This window comes from Cebidichthys violaceus, unplaced genomic scaffold (assembly GCF_023349555.1).
Source record: "Cebidichthys violaceus isolate CVI_PGR_0920_01 unplaced genomic scaffold, fCebVio1.0.p SCAF_8, whole genome shotgun sequence".
Taxonomy (NCBI): Eukaryota; Metazoa; Chordata; class Actinopteri; order Perciformes; family Stichaeidae; genus Cebidichthys; species Cebidichthys violaceus.
This window is the reverse complement of record NW_027176964.1, coordinates 13384790-13412773: the sequence shown is the minus strand read 5'-3', so window position 1 is coordinate 13412773 and position 27984 is coordinate 13384790. Positions and strand designations below refer to the sequence as shown.

Here is a 27984-nt window from a genome sequence, read left to right as displayed (position 1 = left end):
GGGGGGTGATCCATAATCCACAAAAACACTCTGTCCGTCACTCCGCGACTCAGACGCTTTTGCCCTGTACTCTAACTCAATAAATAGCTTTTAAGTATGGAAAAAGGTATTCTCTCCCGTGATGAAGAAGGACACTCACTCAGCTATTCCGGCCCATCAACGTGTTGTCCGCTCCAAACCCACTTCATCAGAGCTGCTTCCTAAACAGTGCAGCTGTTGTTGTGGTGCCGTGTTTTCCCCAGGTCCATCAAATGAATGCACGTTGCTTCCTATGTTTTCACTCCACACATCATATTAATGGTCTCTCACATGAGAACACAGGTTCTACACACATGTTTTTAGCATGTTAGACACACGCAGGTACATGAAATGTACATATAGTATCTGTGCTGAGTGACAGGTGTCGGGTTTCAGCTCTGGCTCACGTTCATTGATCAAACTCTTACCGGTGTCCTGACACTAAGTGATACACTAAGTGTGATTGATGGGCGGATTATGCACACAGCAACCGAATGAACTGAAATGTTGTTTTGACTTTTATGATGTGGTAAGCATGCTCCCTTAATAGCGATTTAGCTCAGCTGGCCCAAATCCATGCCGTTTACTTCCAGCTTCATGTGTCTAAAATCAGCTCATGAACTTTGCCCCATCAGCAGAATTTTTTATTTAACAAAAACAATGAAGCCAGATTTGGGTTAAATGATTTTGTAAATATATGTAAGAGAGAGTGGGCGTGAAAGTTAATTTCTGACCTTAGGAAGTGTAGTTTCTTTTTATATCAAGGTTCACTTTCTTGCTTTTTTTCTGGAACTTTCAAGCACATCTAACACTCTTCATCATCAGTTGGAGTTTGCTCCGGCGTTATGGATTTGGTTCTGTCGTCACCAGGTGATAACAAGTGATTAACATGGCTCTGGAAAAGCAATTGAGATGCTATAAGATATAACTTAAATTCAGCAAGTGTTGGAAGAGGTACTCCGATCTTTTATTTAAGATAAAATATAAAAGTGTAGAAAGTCTGTTACAAGTAAAAGTGCTGTATTCAAAATTAAAATTTAGTAGAAGTATAAAGTAGTAACATCAAAATATACTTAAAGTACCAAAAGCTGTCAAATATATGTAGTGGAGTAAAAAGTACGATATTACCCTGTGAAATGTAGTGGAGTAGAAGTATAAGTAGCATAAAATGTAAATAGTAACGTACACTACCTCAAAATTGTACTTATGTTGAGTTAATATCCTTTCACCATGGAAAAAACCCAACTAAGATCAAAATTAAAACTTTCTGAATAGCAACAATTGAGAGCTTCATCTTTACATAACAAACCAGCTGAGTTGGTAAACGTGACGCTGTGTTCACGTTGAGTCACTCAGACCTCATTGACTGGTTGGAAAACACGTATAAGTCAATGGGGAAATTCTGATTTCAAATTTTTCCGAGAAGAAGAACCACATTTGTGTTACAGCAACATCGCTGACAGTTAAATGTAAACCTAATATTCATACAGGCAAGGCTAATTTATTTCTATAGAATATTCCAGCGACAACGCAATTCAAAGCCCTTCAAATAAAACATTAGAGCACAAAAAAAGACAAAAGTCTAAAAAACACAATATAATAGTACATTCAAATGCATTTACAACAGTCATTACAGAGCCAAGAGAATAGAAAATAAAAACAAGCTAAATTAGAATAAGACTAAGAAGAATAAAACAGTGCAGTGTAAGAAATGATTTAATACATGGCAGCCTTGATTTAAAAGAAGTGAGAGCTGCAGCTGACCAGCAGTTTTTGGGGTATTTGTTCCAGATAATACAGGCAATACAGCTATTTTAGAAGGAGCTACATATAATACACAGTATGTTTTGGAGTATGTGTGAACACCGTTTCTGCTGCAGCTTGAGGATGCTCTGTATGTTGTGTTTACTGATTTCAGATCAACTCTGGGTATTGAAGTGAAATTGCTTTCCCGACTGTAACCTTTACCTGACATTTGGAGCAGCCAAAGCATCCGCATTTTTTTATTTATCTGTTGAATTTGTATTTTTTTGGGGGAAAAAATACCGCTGACGTATCGTTTTCACTTCTGTCTTCTAGGTCCTACCTGGACATGCTGAAGGTCATCATGTTTAGCTATCTGTTCTGGTTTGTCCTCACCATCATCTTCTTCACGGGGACCACGCGGATCAGCATCTTCTGTATGGGCTACCTGGTGGCCTGCTTCTACTTCCTGCTCTTTGGTGGTGAGCTGTTGCTCAAACCAATCAAAAAGATCCTCCACTACTGGGACTTCCTGATTGCCTACAACATCTTTGTAATCACCATGAAGAATGTTTTGTCTGTGAGTAGTCAATCTCAAATTGTATATCAAGATCAGTGAGAAAATCCTTCATAAAGTACATATGAGTCGATATAATGTTTAGATTTGAAAAGCTCTGCCTGCCTGAATGTAAAAGAACAACATATTTATTATAAACTTCTTTGTGCTCAATATTTGGTTCATACCAACACTACCTGTGTGTTATGTGAAATCAAAGACATAATATTTTAAATAAGTCATTGTATTCAAGTATATGATAAAGTATTCCTGTTCTTAGATCCTGGCTTGTGGCTACATCAACTCTCTGATTGAGAACCAGTGCAAATTGATCCAGTTCTTAAGTCTGCGCTGTACCATTAAAGATGACTACTTCTTTGACGTAAAAAGAGCAAAAGAGAGTGAGTGGTCTCAACATTTTCCTTCTTTGTGCATCTCATGAATGCCAATAAATTTCACAAGCAGGTAGGAGCAGCACAAACCCTCATTTTTGGCTACAACTACGGGTCATGGTGAGTTGCTGCTTCAGATTGTGTGTCCAAGAGTGTTTCCCAAGAAGATGAAATTCAACCCACACCCTTGTTTGTTTCTCAGGCTTATCTTTCAGGGCCAATTTAGTTGAGTGCAGTATTTATGTTAATCGTTCTGAATTTACAGTGAATACCAAAGACTGCCACGATACTCAGTGAAACAGTAACATGTATGTACATTTAGAAATTACAGATAACTACTGAAGCACTGAGAGGTGAAAAAAAAGAGAGAAAAAAAACAAATCTGATCTAAATTAATTTCTCTCTTGCGTGTATTATTGTGAAAAAAAGGTTTTGCCAAAATAATCTTTCTAAAATCCTTACTTTTTTTCATCTGTGAAACAGGTGGGAAAAAGAAGTTTTGCAAGGATCAAATTTACTTTTTTTGGATCTGTGAATTTTTTTTTTGTCAGGATTGTTTTGACAAGGGTTTGTTGTTCTAGTTCTCATTTCAGCCACAAGAGGCTATGGTGCACCACTACCCCATGTTCTTAATAGGACTAAAAGCAAAGCCAAAAGAAAGACATGACAGTAATCTTACATAACTTACACACAATATTATGTACCTTGTGTTTAAAGTGCATGAAGAAATTTAAACTCACCTGGAAGAAAACATGATTGCTTTTAGTGCTATTTAGAACATGAGCTAGTGGTGCACTTCAGCCTCTTGTGGCCAAAATGAGGTTTAAAATAACAAACAATTAATGAAATGATCCTGACAAAACAAAATGACCTTCCAAAACTGACAGATGAAAAGAAAAAGTAACTTATGAATTTGTTCCTGGCCACATTTCTTTTTTCCCCACCTGTTTCACAGATGATGTTTTTGAACTCAAACTTTTTTGCAAAAAAAAAAAAAAAATGGATCACCAAAATTGTTTTGTTCTCACCTGCATCTCAGGACTCCCGTAGGAAACAGTCTACATTAACGTTTTTGATAATTAACCCTCATAAATGTCCTCACTTTCACCAATCATTAGAGAACTGTGATCTGCCCGAAAACGAGGCCGGGATCATCTGGGACAGTATCTGCTTTGCCTTCCTGCTGCTGCAGAGACGAGTCTTCATGAGCTACTACTTCCTCCACGTGGTGGCTGACATCAGAGCGTCGCAGATCCTCGCGTGCCGGTACGCAGATGATGCTGAGCCGGCCTGCTGCATAGAGGCGCTGTGGTTTTTACTGCCATGACATGTTAAAAAGTCTGCTGTGAAAAAGGTCTACGAATCTGATTTATTTGATAGACACAAGAGCGCTCCGATGCTATAAGGCCTATGGTTTGCAAGAATTATTGAATAAGCAAACAACATGTAACGAACAAGATGGACAGACTCTTGACAGGGAAGAAAAGACAAAAACTGGTGATGGGTATTAAGAAAACACGTCTGCCAAATCCAAAATTCAGAGTTCTATGTCAGTATAATTGGAAAGATATGCGTCTTGTGAATGTTCAGAATTTTTAATAACAACAACAGAAACTACAGTAATTACAAACATGCGTGAGAGAAAATGTTCAATTCATTACAAAGGTATTTCAGTGAAATTCAACTTGGCTCCTTTTGTAGCTGATTTGCTCAATATAGTGACGTTATAATTGGATAATTATGGAATCAATGAACCCATTGAAGGGTTGTGTGACATTGTTTCAGCTTCCAAAGAAAGGGAATATACTTTTGGTCAGTAAATAGTAAAGCAGGATCAAGCCTTCACACTCTGACTCTGACTGTTTTTGAACATCTGATTGTGTTTCAGAGGGGCGGAGCTTTTCCAGGCCACGATAGTGAAGGCGGTGAGAGCGAGACTGGAGGAAGAGCGCAAATCTGTGGAGCAGCTGAAGAGACAGTGAGACTCTAACTGTTTGACTTACTCCATGTGGTGTAGTGCTGTGGGTTGGTGTTGAGATGCACTATGTGCAATACTAGGGGAAGTTTTGAAATAGCAATATACCAGCACTCACCATATTTGAAAACAAATGTTAATAACACACATAATGATATAAATATAATTTTGTGTAAATAATCCATCTTTAAATCACACTTTTGTATGTGTGTTATGGCTACAGACTCTCTCCACCTCCCTACACTCGTATTTTGGGTGTAACTCATTTGCCAAAAAAGACACAAAACGCACAATAAACAAAGTAAAAGATTCATTTCACTGATAACATTATGATTTTCTTTTTTTTTCAAATTTTCTATAGATATAGCAATAATATTGTTATTGTGATTTCTTTTGCCAAAATAATCATGTAGTGAAAATCTGATATTGTGACAGTGATTGGTTGCTTTTCTTTTATCTGAAGGATGCGACTTCCATTATTCTGTAGCCGTCATTTTCTCAACAAATCCCTTGAAAAGACCAAAACCAACAACGTATAAGTCTCTGTCTCAGTGCTTTTAGTCTGTCTATGTCACTCAGTCCCAAGCCCATCCATTTCTACTGGAGATGTAAATCTTAAAGACATAATGATTAGAATTTGTCTGTTGGAGTTTGTCAACACAACATTCAAAGTTGGCCCATCCTTCCCCGCTCAACCATGATTAGGGGGCTCGTGTGGGAAAACCAACTCCAGATTCGTGCTCGTTTTGGAACGAACTTGGCGTTTTGTCTCACTATTTTTGTGCGTGTTTTTTGCGCTGTGTCTGCCATTTTTATAGCTTCCTCTTGGATGTGTGATTATGATTTGGCACCCGGTCGCTACGTTTTTATTGAGGTTGACACCCAGTTGACAGCCTTTAAAAAACAAAAAACCTTCACACATAATTTCATTATTTAAAAAGGCTTGGTAATTTCCCAAACAGCTGGACACTGTAGTTCATAGCAAATATTCATTCTAATTACGAAGTGATTATGTCACCCAGTGCAACAATGTTGTTCTTTGATGTGTTTTTAATCATTTTTTTTACAATAATGGAGCTCCATGGCACAGCTCAACAAGATCTATTAGACTTCTGCCGCACACGCAAAACTTGTAAAAATACATTTGTTTAGTTTTTGGTCTTTTCATGGAATTTCTTGACGATAGAATATAATTACTAAAAAATCAAGCACGGTTATGTCTATATCATGTCTTTCAATATCTTTGATGAGTCTCAATTTAGTCCATGAGTAAACATGATTAAGAAAGCCATTTCAAATCTATTCTGTGTTAAAAGCAACTCCTGCCTTGATCTTTACCGTTTCCGGGAAGCCATAGCTCAGTATATCATACTACAGAGAGTCAAAGTATTCCCACCACTTACAGTTATCTCAGGAGTTACTCATAAGCTCAGATAATATCCACTCACCCGCTCTAATGAGCACTCCACTGTTTCATAACGTACACTAATTTGTATATGAGGCCTGGAGATGTTTATGGTCAGTCTGTTAGGCCGTCAGTGATGTTCCTCTGTGTCGATACTTCGTGTCTCTTCACTGCCTCTCTGATCTAATCAGGATGGAGCGCATTAAGGTGAGGCAGCAAAAGTTTAAGAGGGGCAAGGAGAGGATGCTGAGCATTGCACAGGAGTCTGGAGAAGGACAGACCCTCGTCCAGCCCGAGGAGGATGATGATGACGGTATGACGACGGCTGACTCTGTCTGCGCAGTCAATGTTAGAAAAGTTGGTGTTGAGGTTAAATGTTTGCTAGTGGTGCACAAGGAAGATGGGTGAGAGTGTATCAATACCTTAATGCCAACCTAATTCATTAACTTATGTTGTACAATGATGTATTTACATTCGTATTTGATCTTAAAAAAAGCAGCTTAATAGAGTAAAAAAAAAAAAATGCCTTGAAGTTTGCCGAAGAATTAATTTTCTTATGAAATGATGCATTGATGTATTTGTGAAATTTTAGGAGCACAGCGAACGAAAGCCAAGACCAAAAAAAAGCAGTGGTGGAGGCCGTGGGTTGACCATGCTTCCAGTAGGTTGACCCCCCAACCCCCTTTTTTCTCTTCCTCCACTCTGATTGGCCCTTGTGTCCTTGACCAGAACGCTGAGGATTCCCATACTGCCCCTGGGCTCTGAAGGCACCAACACACAGTAGTCTTGCTCCATTCAGACTTTAGTCCTTTTCTGTCTCTATTTAAGGGCCCTTGTTACTACCTGCAGCTCTCGTGTACACCATGTGTGGAGAGGCTCTTCAGTTTCAAGATGATCTATTAAACCGTGTCGGTCCAGAGCAGGGTTGCCCTAAATAGACACGATGAGACTTTTGCAAGAGAAAATGACTAATGTTTGGAGGTTTGTACTTGACATTGTTTAAAACATAATCCTCGGTCTCACCTGAAGAGCCCACAGTAGAGAATCACTCTGTTATAAAACATTTTCATGCAAAGATATGAAGTCGACTCGCCTTTATTCTCAGTACTGGAATAAAGGATGAAAGGGTTTGTTCATTCTTTGCCTGTGGACATGGTCACCAAACAGGAGAAAATAAAAAGGGAACGATTGGACCAGTGATTATATAAAATGACGACCTTTACTGTCTCTCTTTGTGGTAAATAAAAAAAATACCAGTATCTTTGTGAGTCAATACAGTGGTCGCCTGTTTGGTTTGAACTCATGTCTCCTGTCGTTCTACACCCACACATGACATTTTCAAATTATTTCTCCATTTCATCTCTTTGTCATTTGATATTTCATCTTCATATCCCAGCATCCTCCCTCACCTCCCGCCCACTGCGGTTCTGTTCAAGGACATAAGTCAGCCTTGTCTATCCCACTTAACTGCTGTAGACAGGAGTCACTTGCTCTGTCGAGTAGCTTAAAGGCGACTGTGCTTACTGGAATAATTTGTAATTTAATAGACAACCTTCATTGTGCTTTGTGCTCATAGTTCTATCAATACTAACATTGTGTGTTTTCTGCATTTTCTGTTTCATCCTTACATATCTCTGATGTTTTTTTAATGTGTGTCTATATCACGACTTACTGTAGACTCAGTTAAATGTTTTAAAAGTTGTGAAATCCTTAGAATTTTACGGTAAGTGGTTTGATTTTCCTGCATCTTCCCTTCAGCAAGGGAACCCTTTCTGAACCTCATTTCAATGTTGTTGAAAAAAGATGACTGAATAGCATCTGTTTGACTGAATATAACTGCACTTTACCCTCTGCCCCCTTCAGTGGTTAGAAGTGGAGACTATTACTTGTTTGAAACTGACAGTGAGGAGGAGGAGGAAGAGGAGGAGAAAAAAGACGATGAACAGCCAAAGAAGTCGGCGTTTCAGGTGACTTCCACTAGTGGCTAATCAGTTTCAGTGTGAAACAAGATTTTAATTCTGTCTCTGTCACAGTTATTTAATCCAATTACATGTTTTATTATTGATGAGGATGTTGCATTCAGCTGAGGTAAATAATAAAGTATGTTTACTCAAGTACTTAACAGTTCGAAGTAAGGAAATATTGTATTTTTTACTGTAAAATCTTAATCTGAAAATAACTGCATCGCTCCATAAAGTGGAGTAAGAAGTACAATATTTACCTCTGAAATGGAGTGAAGTAAAAGTATAAAGTGAGACTTTTGTCACTTTCTATCCCTTCACTGTATCCACTGGTTGTTCAAGCAGATTGAGATTTGATATGCAAAACATTCAATAAACTAAAATAATAGGATGCATTGCTTGCAGAGTTGAAAATAGCCTAGTGCACAATGTATACATTTCTTGTGTGAACTTTGCTTTTTATATTTTACTCTTAATTCTTTTCTTGGATACAGCTTAGAAACAGAATGATGTTTACTTTGTTGTATATATATTTTTGAAGGATCCAAGTGTTTTGAATACTAACATTTAATAGATGGGATAAAATATGTACATTTACCTGCACAGTATCAAAATCCTCCTTTGTTCACTGTCTCCTAACACAGTTAACCTCTGTTATTTCAAATAATATGAAATCATTTTCTACTAATCCTCTCTCACTCTGTCTCTTTTTAGCGAGCTATTGGAAAGTTTGTCTCTGCTGTTCTGGCCTTGCCCAAGTCTATCATTAAGCTGCCTAAAACTATACTGCAGTATGTAGTCAAGGCAGGCAAGGTACTCACCACCAGCACTAATCAACACAGCTTGCTTTCTGTATGAACGTCCCTTAAAGTAACAACTAACGCCACAGCAAACGGCCTTTCCAGCTCATGTTTGGTGTTCTGCTTCTGCAGTTTATTCATATCAAAAGCAAATGCTAATTTGGCATAAATCATCCAACATAAACTGGAATAGAAATGCTTTGGCCTTTGCTCTTTTGCATGTTGTTTTGACTTGAAGTGGGCTGCATGAACTGGAGCATTATTCTGACATTCTATTGGTAATATCCTGTCTGTTTTGACCTTTTCATTTGGTCTACTGCTGTGAGCTATGCGTTTGTGAGTTGTTATGGTCTGTGAGTCTGTATCAGCGGTTAGTGTTTGGGCCTCGCCTCTGTGTTTGTGCATGTTTCCGCGCATTAACAGAAAAAGTGTTAATTCTTGACAATGTCTGACCATAAATTCTAACAATGCAGAGTATAAAAACTTGCTTGAGTTAGGCAGTAGATCACCAGGAATATTAGATATGTGTTTTTTATTTAAGTTCTACTTTTGAATGGACTGTTTTTAAAAAAAGATTTCTTTTAGAGAAGCGATGTGAGAATTGGCTACTGAGAAGAATTGTGGGCTATATGTTGAAATGTTATGTTGGAATCATCAGTATTGTTTCAAAAATTGTCTTTAAAATGTACATGATTTGTAATTGAGATACTAAAACGTGCAAAACCACCTTAAATTGGTGTTTAATTTGACCTTTTGCTTGTTATTGCTCTTGCATAATTTGCCTCAGTGACTCCTATTCTTCATGTCCTTTCATCGATACTAAACTCCCTCTCTCTGTTCTCTAGTTTCTTTATCACGCCTGGATCACAGACCCCAAAGCGGCCCTGAGGGCTCGAGCGAAAGAGAAACACAAATTTTGGAAGAAATACACCAAAGGAGTTAGACACAGAAAAAGCAAGAAAGATGGTAAGCAAGTCTACTCACATGAAACAAACTTTAACTTTAGTCATGAGTATGAATGAATTTCACTTTCAATTTCCTTCTTTCGACCATAATGAGGTGTCCTTACTGTACTTCAGCAGGTAATGTGACCATAGAGGTTGGTGAGCTCTCAGATGGGCAAGAAAAGGAAGATGAGAACAAGTCTGGTGGTCCAGGTTGGTTTCTCCTCAAGAAAATTGTTTTATGAATCTTCAAAGAATGAATAAACTTGATTTTGTACTGTTAAGTTTCTCCTTCTGTGTCTGAACCTGAGTGGATTAGATCACTAATGTGTTTTAGTCTTTTATCCCTTTTCTTTGACTGTTAATAGGGGTGTTGATAGGTGATTATCTAATGAGTTAGGCATCTTATTATACAATTATAGAATGGAAAGAATCACTCACTAAGTTGTTATCTGCAAAAAAGTAAATGGCTTTTTATTTTCCCTAATTTAGCTTCCCCTGATTCACCCTCTTGTCTAAATTAAATTCTGGTTTTGGATAAGGACGCCACTTTACATGAAGTGTGTTGGTGAAATATCACAAACTTCCAACATTCCATCTCTTTCATGTTATTTTACCTTGTGATAATCTTTGATGGTCATTCCTTCTACAGACCAATCAGGAGGATAATTATTGATATGCTCTGTAAAGTTTAGTAATGTCAGTTTGCATAATTTCTTCATATTAGCATTAAAAAAAGCAGCTATTTCTTACTGCCACTAAAAGCCATCAATTTGCAATTCTTTACTGCACCTTGAACAGTTGACTTAATGTGAGCGTTTTGTTTTGTGCTAGACAACATCATCAAGAGAGTGTTCAACATCATAAAGTTCACCTGGGTGCTCTTCCAGACAACGGTGGACAGCTTCACCAAGTGGATGAACGACATGTGCAGGGAGTACATCGACATCTCCACTGTACTGCGTATAGAGCGCTGCATGCTGACCAGAGAGGTCAAAAAGGTTTGTTTTTTAATTGGAATTTGTCTTGTTTTTTTAAAAAATAATTTCTAAGCCAATTGAAGGACTTTGGCGTAATTAAGAACCAGTAATAGATTAACTCCTCTTCTCCCACCAGGGTAACGTGCCATCTAGAGAGAGCATCCACGTGTACTACCAGAAGGCCATGAGGCTCAACATGTCCAGGCAGGCCAGTTTGGATCAGCTAAGTGACGACGAGTCGGCCTCGGGCTCCACCAGGGTCCACAGAAGGCGAAGAGGCTACCCCATGGAGAGCCAGGACTCCACAGCCTCCAGGGACAGCATATCCAGGTACACAGAGCCTCAGCAATGCAACATGGGAGACCAAATGAGTCCCGATCATGAAATGTTTTAGGGAGTGTTCACCAGTGGTGAGAGAGACAGCAAAATAATAGATTCTTGCTTCAGGGATGGGACATTTAGGTTTTCTTTTTGAGGTCTTAAGATTAAGCAAGTGAAAAATAAGCAATTCAAAATTATTTGTTCAGGTTTTGAGATATGACATTTAAAATTACATTTAAAGATTTTTAACAACAACATTTGTGATTTGTAGAAATAGTCCCTATAGCGTGTGTTGTGTGGATTATCCAGGGTAACCGGGATGTTGTTTCTGGAATAAGATGTTGTTTACTTTTTTTTTTTTTACAAAATCTCTGAGATGGATATCTCAAACCCTTATCCAATAAAACCGAAACTGTCTGCATGGGCAGCCATTAACAGCTGTGAGGTTGTGCAATATCATGACATTGAGCCATTTCATCCTCCTTCTTTGCCACATCTCAGGATTTTTGTGGTCATGTGACAAAGTAAACACGAAGATCATATTCCTGTTAAGTTTGGATGCTTTCATTACACACTATATGGGAATCCCCCATCTTTATAACCTAACATAGATCCCATCTCATCCTTCTCATCACTAATCATTCCATGTGTCACTCTCACCATCTCTCAGTGCCTTCACTGAGGCCACCACACTGTTTTCTCGCCAATCCACCCTGGAAGACCTGGATGGAATGCCAGAGTGCATTCCCAAAACCAGCGAGCGAGCCAGGCCCAAACTGCGTAAGATGTGCGGCCTGGACGTGTCCAATTCGTCAATGGACAGCTGCAGCAGCTTCATGTCCAGGTGCCTGGTCTCTGCATCATCCATTTACACACATGTGTTACTTCTCATTGTCACGGACATGAAGAAGATCATCACGTCTCTTGACTTCTGTTTTATCAAAAGACTTCTCCAGATCATTGTTTGTTGATTTTTGACGTCAGCAGAACCATTGCATGGCATTTTTTTTTTTTAACCCTGTATATTACATCCTGTCAAAAATGCATGTAATTTTATATGCAATAGAAGTTTTTCACCCAATAACAGTGATATGAAAAGCAATTTTACAGCTCTTGGATTGTTTCCTTTCAGCAATTGCCTGTCTGTAATTTAGGATTGGAACACCAATTTTCTTATTTCAGTGATCATTGAGACATACAGTATTCATACAACAACAAAAACACTGTAATTATTACGGTCAACAACCGTAACAAAATAGATAGAAAAGTGCACTCCATAGAGTGCAGATCTCTTCCAGGTGTGTCTGCAACGACCACTGCTGTAATGTTTGATTGAATCAATACAAACTACAATTGCCTAGTCTAGACCGCAAGTGTGTCAGGCATGTTTTTTCACTTGCACGTCTCAAGCCAGAGATACGCTCTCATTTTAACCTATGCAGCTGTCTGCAACTGCTCCAGGCAGCTAAACTGCAGTTCACCGTGTAACGGTTCATGCTGACTGATTAATGCTTCCTCTGAGCAGAAACCGTCAATCCTGCTGTGTGTTTAGTTCTGTTAACTGTTAGCTCTGTTAGCCAAACAAACTGCAGTACTTCCACCGACTGCTAACAACTAACTAGCTCTCCTCCTTCTGACGTGAGAAGATACACTACGTTGTAGTCAGTGCTCAGTTTAGTTTGTTATTTGCAAAGTGATAGTTATACATACATATATACACAGGCTACAAGCAATTGTCTTAAGAAATCAAGATGGGAACAGTTTTAATCCAGAGTCCAAACTGAGGACTGCGGCCCTTACTACCGGCCGGTTGGAAAAGTGAGGAGTCAGCAGTCAATGATGATTAAAACAGTCAATAAAATATCTGGTCATTTAAATATGTTTTCAAAAAGTGTTAATCACTCTAACCATGCACAAAATAAATAAGCTGATGGTAGTATGTGGGATTGGCTGTGGACAGATGTGGACAAAAAACACACACAAGGCAGAATACATGGTATCCTGACGGAGATGATAGTGAACGACAACATAGTATTGTAAAATACAGAAATAATATAAAATATGTCTTTAAAGGTGATGTTATACTTGTTACAAATACTGTTCACTAAAAACACTTAAAATGGTCATATCAGATTATAACTAAATTATAGTTTATTAAATGTTTTTTATGTAAATAAATGTTCTCCTTTTCAGAAAAAGAAAATAGTGGATAGTTAGAAATGAAAAGGCTTTAATAAATATTGGTTGGTACGTTTTAATCAGTACACCTGGCACCTGCTGAGGATGTGCAATTGAGCAGATATACTGTATATTTTTCATTTATTCTGTGTAAATTAGGTGGCTGATTCTTTTTCAAACATCCAGTTTTTTTTATTTCCATGTGAGCGGATAGACTTGAGTGTAGATTTACACAATCCCTGCTGCTTTTGTCCCCTGCAGTGAGGCGACCCAGTGCATCACGCTCTACTCCAGACAGGGCACCACAGACACCATAGAAGAAGTGGAGGATGAGCAGGATCAAGGGGAAGACAAAAGGCAGCAGCAGGTTCCCTGGGAATCCCAACAGCTAGATGAGAGTGAGGGGGCCGAGGGCAGTGGCTGGAGTGATGCAGAACCCAAGGACAAAGAGGAGGAGGAGGAGGATGAGGGCCAGGAGGGCCAGGAGGGCCAGGAGGGCCAGGAGGGCCAGGAGGGACTGGAGGGACTGGAGGGACTGGAGGGACTGGAGGGACTGGAGGGACTGGAGGGTGAGGAGGTACCAAGAGACCAGAACAGAGAAGCGAGAGAAGAGGCTCCCTGGGAATCCTTAGGCCCAGATGAGGGCCCCTCTCTCAGGCTGGTGGAGACAGAATCTGCCCCTTCTGCCCAGGAGAAAGACTTCACCACTGAGAGTGAGGATGGAGGAGAACAGCAGGACTTCATGCCGACAGAGGGGCGAGTAGGGCTGGTCTACACTCCCGATACAGATGCTTCTAAAACGTATGACGCTGACGTGCCTCCCAGTTACAGCAAGGCCGTCAGCTTCGACCGTCTGGAAGTTAGCGATGACGAGAGTGACATGGACAGGAAGAGGCGCATGGTGATGACCTCTGACAGCCACTCAGACAGCAGGTCAGACATCATGTTGCCCTCCATGACCACTGAGCTGACCGCCAGCGAACTGCTGCTCAACAAGTAAGTCCAAAAACGACCAAAACCTGTTCAGCATGAAGCCTCACAGGAAGCACAATCCGCAGTTATTTGTCTCAGACCTTTTGCTGTAAATTCATCTTTTTCATTTTAGAAATAGCATCTAGTTTGTCCTGTAAGTTGTAAGTTTGTGTCGTCCATAGGTCTTGGTATTGACCTATACACTTGCTGAGTACTTTCTGAAGTATTTCTGTATCACAGAATACCAAAAACTTTCCATTGAATGCTTAATCCTGTCGAAGCTGGTATTGTGAATTTTCAAATGATCCCAGCTACGCCAATCATGTAAATTGGTGTCGTTGCCTCTTGCACTGCAGATTTCAGATTTTCACTAGAGTACCAGATTGTATTATACTAAAACAAACTGCTGGACATCCCAACAACAACAACAAAAAATAACTGCAATATGAGCCAGACTTTAAGGTCCTCTTCGCTGAGGCAGTATGTGATTGAAGAGTACTTGTGAAACTGATTATGAGACGGTGGGCCCCTGGGCACAAATATGTTATGGACCCATCCCTCCTCCTACATAGGAACAACACGCACAGACTGAAAGTGTCATTCTGAGTCATTTTGCATCTCTTTTTGGTCATGTTGTGTCTCTTTGTCGTCATTTTGCATCTCAATGTAGTCGTTTGGTGTCTCTTTGTGGCCCTTCACGCCATGCATCAAAATGTGTTTTGGGTGATCGAATTGCATTCGAATCATGTTTGACCACATGAAAGTAAACGTGTGAATGCGCCCAAAACACATTGAGGATGGATTGTGATCCAATCGACAAACCACCTCCGGGTTGGTCAGAGACGCATTGTGACCACACTGAAGACAAGTGTAAATGCAAACGCGTTTTTAATGCACATACAACAACTACGAGCTCTGAGGCTTTGGTTGTAATATTCTAAACTTGTGTGTGTGTTTTAAACCGAGTTATCAGATCTCAATCAGATGTCATTGTAAATTCTGGAGACACATGTTAATAACAGGTGTAAATGCAGGTTGAATCATATCTAGATACAATCTGGACATGATCTATAATATTTGTGGTATATTTGTGTCATCTGCTTATAGTTGTTTTGAGTGTTTGTGGTTATTTTACATCTGTTTGTAGTTGTTTTGTATCTTTTTGTTGCCGTTGTGTGTCTCTTTGTGGTCATTCTGCATCTCTTTTTTTAGTTGTTTTGTGTCTTTCTGTAGTCATGTGTTTTTTTACGTGTCTTTGTGTTCTTTTTGTATCTCTTTGTAGTTGTTTGTGTCTCTTTAAGTGGCATTTTACCAGTGAAGCCCAGGGGCTCGTTCAGTAATCCACCCATGATTGCAGGCATTTATATGAATCAAGAATAACCCAGATAAATACAAATATTTATGTTTCTGTAATCTTTTAGAATCCGAAAAACAATCAAACACCAAATCAATCCATCTCTTTTTGTCTGTCTAGGATGTTTTATGATGAGGAGCTGGAGCAGTCAGATACATTCTACCAGAAACAGCCTCTGATCCTCCAGCTCTGCTACGCCCTCTACAACATGCTGGTGGCCAACTCAGAGATGGTGTGCTACCTGGTCATCATCATCAACCACATGGTATCAGCCTCCTGCATCTCCCTGGTCCTTCCCACCACCATCTTCCTCTGGGCCATGCTGTCAGTTCCCCGGCCCAGCAAGCGCTACTGGATGACTGCCATCGTCTACACGGAGGTACAGTCAGATACGGATGGACATTTTGTATTAGTATTGGTGAGAATATGTTGATATCTCAATTGAGAATAAAGCTCCGGTATGGAGAATTGGCCCGTATTGTTTCTGCTGGCACAAAATTAAGACAAGCTCAGAGAGCTTATTATATTTTTAAACACTTTTTGACAATAACATCCAACAGGTAGGAGTAAAAAGATTAATCTGTTGCATTGATTACAAATATTTATGCACAGATAAAATAGGAAAAAGATAATGACGTTATAGTCTAAGAGTAAGAATTCACTTATTGTGTTTCTATTATGTTTCATTGGAAAACCTCGTGACAGCTTCACTGACACACACTTTGTTTCCCCTCCAGGTCACCATCGTCATCAAGTACTTTTTCCAGTTTCCCTTCCCCTTCAACGACGGTTCAAAGAAGAAACCATATCATCCTCCCAACATCATTGGAGTGGAGAAGAAAGAGGGCTACGTCCACTACGACCTGGTCCAATTACTGGCTCTCTTCTTCCACAGATCCATTCTGAAGGTTGCTGCAAACACAGAATATTTGGACAATGTTAACCTGAATATGTGCATCATAGTAAATGATAAAAATGGTGATATTATACTTTTTTTAACAAAAAGACCCAAACCAACAGCAAACACGGAACATTGTAGTTTATCTTTAGTCAACCCCACATACTTCGTCATGCTGCCATAAAAATTCACCAGAGCAACAAATGTATTAGCGGCCAAAAATAGTCCATTATTGTGAAACAACAGTGACGCGATAATCTTGGCCAATCATTTTGTTGTTTTTACTATTTTTCTACATGAAAAATATTATATTAAACACAAAAAACAACATGACTTTACGATCAGTTGATGATAGGCAAGACTTAACCAGTCCGATTTGACTATGTAAATTCTTAGTTGGGGACAATAGTATTTAGTGATATTTACAAAAACCTACAGTGCCCAGCTGTTTTTATTTATTTAAAAGAAAAAGAAGCAGGCTCTTTGTGCTTCCCATAGATATAACTGTGCTGTATAGGCTTCCCTTGAAAGGAATTGACAAATACTAAGCTGGAACCCTTCAGGGCTCCAATGTCGGCTCATTTATTACAATTAGGAGACATTTCGAGCACAACTGCTCTTCACCAGACTAAAGTTGACAGTGTACAGCGCCATCTTAAATATACACGCGCTACAGTTATATGATGCAATCACGTGAACAGAGTGTCTGAAATGACAAAAGCATTCGTTGCGTAGACAAAACACAGAAGCACCTCTTCAGTGTTTTCACTTACTTTATGATGACCTACAAGCCTGGCGGGGGCCTCTTAATATTTATGTGTGTGTGTGTGTATATATATATATATATGTATATATATTTATATATAATGTGTTTTGACTATGCAATGTATGCTTTCTCTATATCACTTCAGACAGTTCATGTGTGATTGCATCATGTGACTCTGTCAGGTTCATATCTAAGATGGCACCTTGCACGGCAGTCATGGAGGATTAGCTTTTAGCAACACGAGCTGGCTGATATTCAGTCTTAAATAAAAGGCCACTATTGACCCAATTTAGATGAATTGAATCTTGCCAGAACATTTCTCTCCATCTGTTTCTCACAGTCTTCCTTCTTTCTCAACAAATGAAAGAAACTCTGTAGACTGCACTGTGAGCTCTTTATGATACAAACACTGTAACTGTGATTGTTTGGGATGTACTGTGAAATGTTTGAATGCAACTGCACTCCCTGTACCAGACCCTCAATTAATCTGGGCATAAAATATGACACAGCCTTTACAAATCCCGGCCTTTTCCCTCTTCTTTTCATTTCCAGTGCCACGGTCTTTGGGACGATGACGACCCCAAAGAAAAGAGAGCGCCCTCTCGTCAGAGCGAGTCGGAGGACGAGGGGAAAGACAAGGAGAGTGAGATGGGGTCTGAACACGCCTCCTCGCTGATGAGTGAGACGAGAGGCTCCACTCACACCTTGAGATCCATAAACTTTGGGGCCTCCATTGATTCAGGACATGTCCAGGTGCACTACTCGCAACAGCAGACCTACCAGCGTCGCAAGAGCTCCAGCGGAGGCTCACACATTTCTCACCGATCACTCCACTCTTCTGCAAGGTCCAAGAGAGGTGAGGATCTTTGTCTATTGTCTATTTCATACTACCAACTAGAAAACATGAGGCTGAATGTGGGACAGTTAACTAAAAATAGCCCTGAGGGCGATGTGTCATTTTGCAGTAAGCATAACTGTTACTCTTCTAACAATAATAATCATAACAGCAATAAATAGAAGGAATCCTCTGGGCATGTGCCACAAAAAAAACAATGTCTTGTGGTCTCTAGTCTTCACCCTTGGATTAAGTTTTTGTGTTTATGGATCTTAGGCTTTATCAGTGACTCAACGCCTAGTCATGGCTCATTTGCAGCTCGAAATGTAAATTGTTTCCACAGGAAGTACGACTTCCCACAACAGCAGCCACAAGGACGGCAGCGAGGCCAGCGTCCATCAGAAGACCCGCAAGCAGATGATCATGGAGAAGCTGAGGGAGCAGCTCCTCAGAGGAAAAGCTTGCGTCATAAAGTGGTACAATGAAGCACAGCTGGTTCACAAAAGTTGTTTCTTTTCTCTCCACCCACGGCTGCTTACTGGCCAACAGTCCTCACTGTAATTGTACAAGAAATTTATAATTTGTAACTTTATGAGGGCAGTGATGAGAACTGTGCTCAGCAAGTATTCTGCACGAATAATGGAAAATCATATCAGTGAGACAGCAGCTAAAACCTTTCAAAGGTCTAAATTTAGACCTTTAATTACAGCATTCCCGTTAGACCAGTCAGTGTAATTTTGGTAAGTGCTGCAACAGACAATCAAAACATGTTACTGTTCTAAATGCAATCACAAGCGGTTTCTGAGATATTACGTCTGCAGCAGTAGTTGAAACACATAGATAAAATACTTATATTGCATTTGTTTTCTCTCAAAATAAGACCTAGTGGTGTCTGACATGTATTTCTTTAACCTATTAAACCTGTCGTGGCCAAGATAAGCAGCATTAACAAAGAGTTACATGTAACATCAGACAAAATATGCAATAAAATCCTAATTAATCTAATTAAATAACCACAAATAGCATTTCTAATATGATAAGATTACTCTTAAAAATGTGCCTTAGGCTTTTGTGAGCCATGCGGATAACTGAGAATAAACCAAAATCATAGATTTGTGAATATTTGTCATAGGAGCACGACTCCTATGACAGGCCTGGTCTACTGGGAAATTGTTTTTGTACCTAAGTGAAATTTCAAAATACGAGAAAATTGGTGAATGCAGCGAGTTCTCTTAAATCATTCTAACAAGCCACTTAAAAATGAATCCGTTGTACGAGGGGTTCTTGCATGAGGCCCAATGTTTCTTTTTCATTCTTCATAGGTTCCTGGAAATCTACCTTCCCATGAGGCAGTTCTTCTATAACTTGATCCACCCAGAGTACAGCGCAGTCACAGACGTCTATGTGCTGATGTTCCTCGCTGACACAGTCGACTTCATCATCATTGTGTTTGGATTCTGGGCGTTTGGTGTAAGTTTTAGAACCAGATTTAAATCCATAAACAAAATCACTTCTGACAAAGTTAACATTTATTTTCATCCCTTCTAGAAACACTCGGCTGCAGACATCACATCGTCCCTGTCAGAGGATCAGGTGCCGGGACCTTTCTTGGTCATGGTCCTGATCCAGTTTGGGACCATGGTGGTCGACCGGGCCCTCTACCTCAGAAAGTCTGTCATGGGAAAAGTTGTCTTCCAGGTCATCCTGGTCTTTGGCATCCACTTCTGGATGTTCTTTATCCTACCAGGAATCACAGAAAAGTAAGAACTCAATCCTCCGTCATATTAGATGTGATTTGTATTTAATCCCAAATCATTAAGTGTCCTGATTAATGATCAATATTCTGAGGTACTTTGGTGACAATATTCTTGGTTTAAAATCCTGCTCAGTGTCTGTGGCGTATGCTTTTCATCTCTCTTGTATGTCTGTTACTATTCAAATAAAGAAAAACATCTCAAATTGTTTGATTATGAATGTTTTACAGCTGAAAGGAATTTGTTCAGTCCTACTTTTCTTTGCAATCGCGTTTTTTTGTTTTCAAAGCCTTGAAAAAAACTGAATATTTGAGTCTTTGTGCTGTCTATAAATGAAAAAAAAGATCCAGTTTGTAAGATCTACTTTACTTTCAATCTTACAAACTGTTTTGCTTCTCTGTCCCTCGTAGGCGTTTCAGCGAGAACACAGTCGCTCAGATGTGGTATTTTGTCAAGTGCATCTACTTCGGGCTGTCAGCCTATCAGATCCGCTGTGGTTATCCCACCCGCGTTTTGGGAAACTTCCTCACCAAAAGCCACAATTATGTCAACCTCTTCCTGTTTCAAGGGTGAGTTACTCCAGGAAAGTATCATTTCTTCCAGCTGGGCAAACAGGTCCAAGGCTCCGGTCATGTCAGAGGTTGACAACTAGCTGATGTTGCAAGAATGGAGGGAGACAGACAGGATTACACCTGGAGTTGTTTGTTTCAAAAATGTGGAAACAAGATATATTTGGGAATGTTTTATTGTATATTTCAGTATTTACGTCTTTAATGTTACTTCAAGCAAAAATACTGAACAATTGCTGTTTTTCTTTTTAATTTTCTAACATTTAATTGATTAATAGATAATAAAAATCAATCATTAGTTGCAACCCTAGTCATACCAGTCTGTTTTTTTTTTTTATGCTTACTATTAATTTAACGACACCTCCAGTTACTAGATTCTCCAGTACTAGCTTTTGTTAGACTAAAAGGCAGTTAATATATTATTTTATGGTTTTATGAACACCACAGTCAGACGATTGAGTTTTCCACCAGTTTTAACCAACTTCTCCAGACTATTTGTGCACTAGAGGTCTGGCTATGTTTGAGTTTGTCTTTTACTTAACCAAAAGTATCAATACGTCAATGTAAAATACTCCATTTCAAATAAAAATCCTACTTTTAGCAGCAAAATGTAGTTGAAGTTCGAAATACTTTATATACAGTTTGTTATAGAGAGACACCAGATATATCTGAGGGGTCGTGAGATAATTATTGGGATGAGAAAAAAGAAAAAACAGTTATAGTTCTGATACACACATCTGCTTTTGGACTTTTGGATATTGGATATTGGATGTCAATTTCTATTGACATGAAACCATAACCAAACCAAATATTAATGTAAAAATGTGTCGTGGTCTTTCAGTGCTGTCCAGTCATATTACTCTTAAATCATTTTAATTGAGATCATTTATTGTTGTTTTGGTCTTTTAGTGGAACCACCCCAAAAAAACACTATACAGAATATAAGTGCTCATAAACACACAAAATGTTTTTACTATTGTTGGCACTAAATCATTATGTCAAAACATGCATAGCAATGACCACAGTCGTGGGTGAGAGCCATTGCTTATTATGCCTGTCTTACACTTGTACAAAATGAACAAATTTCTGAGCGTGAAAAATTTTGCCTAAATAATTAAGATTTGTCTGTTGTTTGTAGTTTCCGTCTGGTGCCGTTCCTAACAGAGCTGCGAGCCGTGATGGACTGGGTTTGGACCGACACCTCACTGTCTCTGTCCAGCTGGATCTGCGTGGAGGACATCTATGCGCACATCTTTATCCTCAAATGCTGGAGAGAGTCTGAGAAGGTGTTTATCACTGGGGCTTCAGTGTACTGAGAGAAAGTGAATCACGTTCAGAGCCAAAGTCTGCCATGTTGGAATTCATGCTGAAATTTACTTTTGTGATTTGCGGAAGTGGATCTTTTTTTTTTTTTTTTTAATCAGTTGGGCTGTCACTTTCTGCACTGAGCTGTATATTAGTTAACAAGGGTATATTTGTTCTGTGGTGCCTAATATTCCCAAAAGTGCACTAAAATATGTTTATTCTACACCTCACTAAAGTAAATAATGCACTCTTGCAGTCCTTCCTGGCTCAGTCTGCAAGTACCTCCTCTCCTGAAAGTTTTTTTTAATCCTGGTCCAATTAATTGCCGAATTCTAATGGATATACAAAAAGTAGTCCAGGCATCAGGTCTGCACAGCTGTTTTGCCTTGTATCCAGGTCAAATATAACATCTCACTGTCCTTTATCGCATCCTTCCGCAGAGGTATCCCCAGCCACGAGGCCAGAAGAAGAAGAAGGTGGTGAAGTACGGGATGGGAGGGATGATCATAGTGCTGCTGATCTGTATCGTCTGGTTCCCGCTGCTCTTCATGTCCCTTGTTAAGTCTGTAGCTGGAGTCTCCAACCCACCGGTGGATGTGTCGTTTGAAATCACCCTGGCTGGCTTTCAGGTGTGAACACAGTTTCTTTTATCAAATCATTTGAGCCAAAACAAGCTTTGCCTAGTGCTTTACTGAGCTACAATCCTTCTCAAATGAAATGAAATCCTGCCTCCTTTGAGAAGTAGATAAGATAGTAAATAAGTCTGTGATTCATTCTAAGGTAAGTCTTTATTTGAATGGCTTGAACTGGCACTTTTTGATCAGATGTGAAAGAGAAGCCAGAGGATTGTGATCATATTTTCTAAGTTGTGTAAGTATTCTGTCTGCAGGGTTTAATGTTTGATTGTGTATCTGGGATACACTCACAATTACTAAAAACAAACAAACAATTTCTTCTTCTCACAGCCCATCTTCACCATGAGCGCTCAGCAAAAACAGCTGCAGAATGTGACAGAAGCAGAATATAGAAAGTTTGTGCAGACTTATTCGAGAGATCATGTAAGTATAAGACATATAAAACAAATACAAGATGTCAGATGTTGTGTTTGTTGTTGTATAAGTCAATGTATTGAAAAAGACATGCACTGGGTTGCACATCGAGAAGAAAATCTTTTCTTCTCGATGAATTAATCATTATATAATTATTATCCTAAAGCCCAAGGAGATGCAACGAGACGCTTGCTTTTTCCTATCAACAGACCAAAAAAGGTTTTTAGTTTATTATCACATTATGAACAGCATCAAATCCTCACAATTGAGAAGCTGTAATCGGGGGACACTCAGCATTTCTGCTCGAAAAACTTGATTGATTCATTGATTATCAAGATAGTTGCTGGTAGTTGTCTACTCAGTCACTTGACTAACTTATTCTGCTCAAATTAAACACATGAAAATAAATATTTGGACAAATAGAAAAGTTATTAAAGTTCATCCTCTGAGGAACATGAAGGCCTGTACCAAATTGAATGCCAATCCACCCAATAGCTGTTGAGATATTTCACTCTGAACCAAAGCGGGAGACCGACCAACATTGCCCTGCGTAGAGTCACTCCGCTATGCGGTTGGCTAAGAATTCCACACATTGCACCTTTTAAATAATGTTCCCACTATGTTATTTTTTTTTTCCGCGGTTAGGACGCCTTGCAGTGGCTGGAGGGCTACTTGGCAGAGGACCTGATCATTGCAGAGCTGAAAGGTAACTCCAACTCTCTGTGGACCATCAGTCCACCCAGCAGAAGCAACCTGATAGAAATGTTGGGCACTAGCGAGGATTTCCCCATCACTGTGTCCTGGTCCGTGCAAAGGTACACCTCCCTCATGTTGTCCATTCACCATGTCTGCATGTATCTTAACTATGTGACAAGAAAGTGGATGAATTATGATGTATAGTAAGAGATAATCCCAAAGTACAACCACAAAAAGGGAAACATGTAACTATAGTCGTGCACTGTTCACTGTATAGTCTGTTAACTTCTAGTACCAGGGCATGCCAAACATTTGGCTCATGGGATTACAAGACATTTCAAAATCCAGTAACACACAATCAGGCGGTCCCACAGGAATATGAAAAAAATCCCTCAGGATTATATTTCAATCGTGAGCTGATGTTGTGAAGATGTTGTGTTTTTTATAAGGGTCTACTTGCACAGACTGGTGTCTGGCCAAATCAAACAATCATATGCATATAAACACAAAACAGATTCACACAAAGTTATTGGAAGGGGTGCGGCTTGGCTGCTGACCCTGTGCTTCTCTCTGCCATTTTAAGTACTCGGGCACAATTATTGATCAGACCCTAATTTTTAATGAGAATTGAGAGGGCATTTTTAAGAGAGCCAATCACGGATTGTTTTTAATCAGGGAGCTGAAGAGCTTTGTTAGCCAACACTGACCTGAAATAGCATGCAGAAGCATTGTTGAAAGCATTTTAACCTACCAGCATGGTACGGCAGCTCGAGTGCAAAGATCTCTCCGAGATTGTTCGTATTGCGGTGAAGGTGATTCTCAAGTCACAGAAACAACTTTGCAATGTATTTGACAGTGCTGCACAGGGGAAGGCTGCAGATACCTCACATCCACTAATCTCAGAGTGTGAGCTGCTTCCGTCTGGCCGTCGATTGAGAGCCAGCTGAAACATTTCTAAGAAGTGTTTTATTCCCTATGCCATACGGGCATTTAAACCAAAATGACCGCATCAGGGAACTCTTGTTATTTTATAAGATGTGCTCTCTTTTACTATTCATATAACATATTCGCCACAAACTGCCCATTTGCACTTTTGTATATTATGTGTATTTTATGTACCTTTCTATGTTATCTAATCTAAATAATCAATTCATATTTCGAATAAAAGATGTGCGCTGACAAGCAGCTGCAGTTTCATGAGGTGATAAATCCTTAAATGAATTACTATGTACTATGTTGTGTTTCTGTTGTTGTGATCTCAGAAACCTCACTTTCGGTGCCAAGGCTGAAATAGCGTCAGGAAAACGGGTGACAACTCTAGACACGGACACAAAGAAGAAGCTTATAGAGGTCCTAAATGGGACAGGAGGAATCTCACAAGTGTGAGTATATCAGCAGCTCCTCCTTTTGTTGTCATGTGATAAAGTGTGTTTTGCTGCACTAACAGCCTCTCTTCCTCTGCAGGACCCTGAAAGAGATCTTCCCTCGTTTTATGCGAGCCCCCAGTGACTCAGATGCCAAGTCTGTTGATCAACTTTATAAAGGTGAACATCACGATTTAAATATCACATTAGACCAAAAAATAGTTAAATTTAGAAAATTGCGGTTTTATTCCTCCAAAAAGGATACATCATGTTTGTTAGTAAAGTAGAAATCTGACATTATTAATATATTTAAGTTTTCTCAGAAGTTCTTTCTGAGAACATTTTTGTAAATGTGTATTTTTTGAAAGTAACAAAACATTGTTTGCATTTTTAGAAGTTTTATTCTGATGAAATAACATAATTGTATTCCTCATCTTTGTAGATAAAACGATGTTGGACATAATCTTGACCTTGAATAGAGCTTCGAACGCCGGGGATCAGGTCCAGGAATGGTGGATTGTCAGCCAGACGGTGCCGGGCCCGATAACCAAGAGGGTTTCCAGCAAGTCTGAATCAGGCCTGGAGTTCTACGTATTTAGCGACAAAGTCAGCCCGCCCAGTTTGGGATTTCTGGCGGGATATGGGTATGTGGTGATATGTGGTGTTTTTAAAATAGAGAGAAAGATTTGTCCTGCTTTGGAGCATGGACAAAGCAGGACATGTCAGGGTCTGGTGATTATTCACCTTATTCGCATGGTGATTTCAACTTAAACTTGTTATTAGAAACAGAAAACAGTGATTCTTAACCAAGGGATCGGAAAGCAGCTAGAGATGCACCGATTACAATTGCCTTGGCTGAAAAAGAAGTCTGACCTGCCTATTCTGATTTGTCTCTCTTTCTAAGAATCGTAATTGACAGCATACACAAACGTTTGTGTAACTTTTCTCGACATGATGCGTGTGTGTTGTTGTGCCGCTCTGTGTGCCGACATAAAAGCATCTGTATAAATTTAAACTGGGAGCAGACGAGGCACCAACAATTTTCCCCACAATATAACCTTATGTTATGTACCGGGACTGTGATACAAAAGAGTCAAAGAGCACAATGTCTTATTTCTTTTCTCTATTTCCTGTCTAGGATCATGGGCCTGTATGCCTCTGTGGTTCTGGTCATCGGCAAGTTTGTGCGCGAGTTTTTTAGCGGCATCTCCCACACCATCATGTTCGAGGAGCTGCCCAACGTGGACCGCATCCACAAGCTGTGCACAGACATCTTCCTGGTCCGAGAGACGGGGGAGCTGGACCTGGAGGAGGACATGTACGCCAAACTTATCTTCCTCTACCGCTCTCCAGAGACTATGATCAAGTGGACCAGAGAGAAAACTGAGTGAAACACAGCAAGGAGACGTAGACTAATGGTCTAAAGGTCGGAGCTCATTCGGAAAGAGATCGCTCTGATGGTGCGAGCAGCTATTTCAGCCGATTCATCTGCTGAGGGAGCGCAAAGTCAGCTGAGGACCAACCCTGTCCTGTTCTACTGAGCTCTGATGGAAGCGATACAGCGTTAGCGCCACACTTGAGTTATAAACTGGTATTTTATACTATTAACTGATGAAAATTGCAGTCATATTATTAACAAATGAGGACAGATTTGCCGGTGCTGTATTTATCACGCGAAACCTGGCTCAGTTTGGCATCCAGTGGAGAAAACAAGCAGCTGGCGTCCAGTTGGAGACGGAGAAATCTTAAGTTATTTAAAGTCTTATCCCTAACATAAAGGTTTGTTTTTAAACACAAATGCCCAGAACCCTCATCGCTCTTCATGCCTGTCTCTAACATTTTCACAGTTGCATGGTAGGCGGAGAGAATCGGGCTGCAACAGTTATCTTTAAGGGCTTCCCATCAACAAATAAGTGCACAATAATGACCACATGAGCACAATCTCATATTTTCTCCCAAAGGAAGCGCTTGGACTGTGGACTGTGCAATATTGAGCTCCCATTCCTCCCAAGTTGTTGAAGGAAGTGGGCCGAGGGAAAAGGCTGGTTCTGACGAAGAAACATGAACATAAAAACCACCTTTTTTTTTTTTTTTTTGTAAAGGTCAGAGGTCACATGGGAGCCTCCTGAGAGACACAATGCAGAACACATTATCAGACTTATCTTTTCTTGCCTTATTTTGTTTTGTATGAGGAGAACTGTTATCTACTACATGCATATCTTTCTCAGGAAGAGCTCTTTTCACAGATATTCATTGTATGAGTTATATGTTACAATATGTAGGCTTTGATGGATCTAAAAGAATATGAGATTGTAGAAAAGATGGGAACTATTTAAATGGCATGAATTTTAATGTGGATATTGTTTAGAAGGACTGACACTGAGTATGTTTAACGCTGTGGACTGTTTTCCTTGAAGAGATTAATTGCCAATAATCCATGTTCGGAGTCATCTACCGGTTGGCAAGAGTCAAGACCAGCAGAGGGCTGTTTTTGAATCAGGGTAACATGCATTAGGTGGTAGATTCTTGCACATCACTTGTGAACCTCTCGCTGTTTTTAACATTCATACTCATGAACACTGGTGTGTCGTGTGCATTCAGTCATCAAAGAAGAAACGAGCAGACACAAAAAAAGGATTCCTCACATGAAGGGCTGAAACACGAAGCCCTTTGGTCCAAACTATGCATTAGAGGACATTGTAGCATGATAGAAAAACTTCATTATTGCCATGACTAATTTTCATTACATGTACATACAAGTTTAAGGGGGACAGGTCATGGTGGAATGAAATGTGAAATTGTACCTGTATGTTTAAGGCGATGTGGTATGATAGAGGTCCAGAGATCTGCAAATAAAATATCTGGAAAGGTTGTTGAGTTTTGCATTCAGCTGCTGTGGGACTGTAGAGTGAGCAGGCGGAGAGTCTGTGTGTTGGTCAACAGAGTTTCAACCGGATTTTAAAGGAAAACAACTGCAGCTGACTGAACCCGAGACCCTCTGGTTTGAAGATGGCCACCATCACTAAAACCTTTGTCGCAGCTTGTGAGAGTCTGCGTCTTCTCCTGCATCTGTGTGTGCCAAAGGAGAGCTATGCCATCTGCAAAGCCAAGGTAATGTAGCTGCTCCCACATTGTGCACTGAATTCCAT

At 39.7% G+C, this 27984-nt stretch overlaps 1 protein-coding gene across 1 annotated transcript in view; it reads left to right on the top strand.

Annotated features, from left to right (window-relative positions):
• LOC137892525 (piezo-type mechanosensitive ion channel component 2) overlaps positions 1-27707 on the top strand; it is an 83608-nt gene extending 55901 nt beyond the window's left edge. The window contains exons 25-53 of the mRNA XM_068737733.1: positions 2098-2341; positions 2598-2718; positions 3828-3975; positions 4598-4687; positions 6281-6402; positions 6682-6750; positions 7953-8056; positions 8765-8863; positions 9696-9816; positions 9930-10007; positions 10629-10795; positions 10911-11104; positions 11766-11939; positions 13535-14269; positions 15720-15978; positions 16337-16507; positions 17816-18119; positions 18442-18574; positions 19421-19568; positions 19647-19858; positions 20263-20421; positions 21560-21707; positions 22167-22355; positions 22692-22784; positions 23421-23590; positions 24734-24853; positions 24936-25015; positions 25278-25479; positions 25974-27707. Coding sequence (XP_068593834.1) covers positions 2098-2341; positions 2598-2718; positions 3828-3975; positions 4598-4687; positions 6281-6402; positions 6682-6750; positions 7953-8056; positions 8765-8863; positions 9696-9816; positions 9930-10007; positions 10629-10795; positions 10911-11104; positions 11766-11939; positions 13535-14269; positions 15720-15978; positions 16337-16507; positions 17816-18119; positions 18442-18574; positions 19421-19568; positions 19647-19858; positions 20263-20421; positions 21560-21707; positions 22167-22355; positions 22692-22784; positions 23421-23590; positions 24734-24853; positions 24936-25015; positions 25278-25479; positions 25974-26226 — 5107 coding nt within the window. The 3' untranslated portion in view covers positions 26227-27707. The remainder of the gene's footprint in view (positions 1-2097; positions 2342-2597; positions 2719-3827; positions 3976-4597; positions 4688-6280; positions 6403-6681; positions 6751-7952; positions 8057-8764; positions 8864-9695; positions 9817-9929; positions 10008-10628; positions 10796-10910; positions 11105-11765; positions 11940-13534; positions 14270-15719; positions 15979-16336; positions 16508-17815; positions 18120-18441; positions 18575-19420; positions 19569-19646; positions 19859-20262; positions 20422-21559; positions 21708-22166; positions 22356-22691; positions 22785-23420; positions 23591-24733; positions 24854-24935; positions 25016-25277; positions 25480-25973) is intronic.
• The last annotated feature ends 277 nt before the right edge of the window (positions 27708-27984 follow it).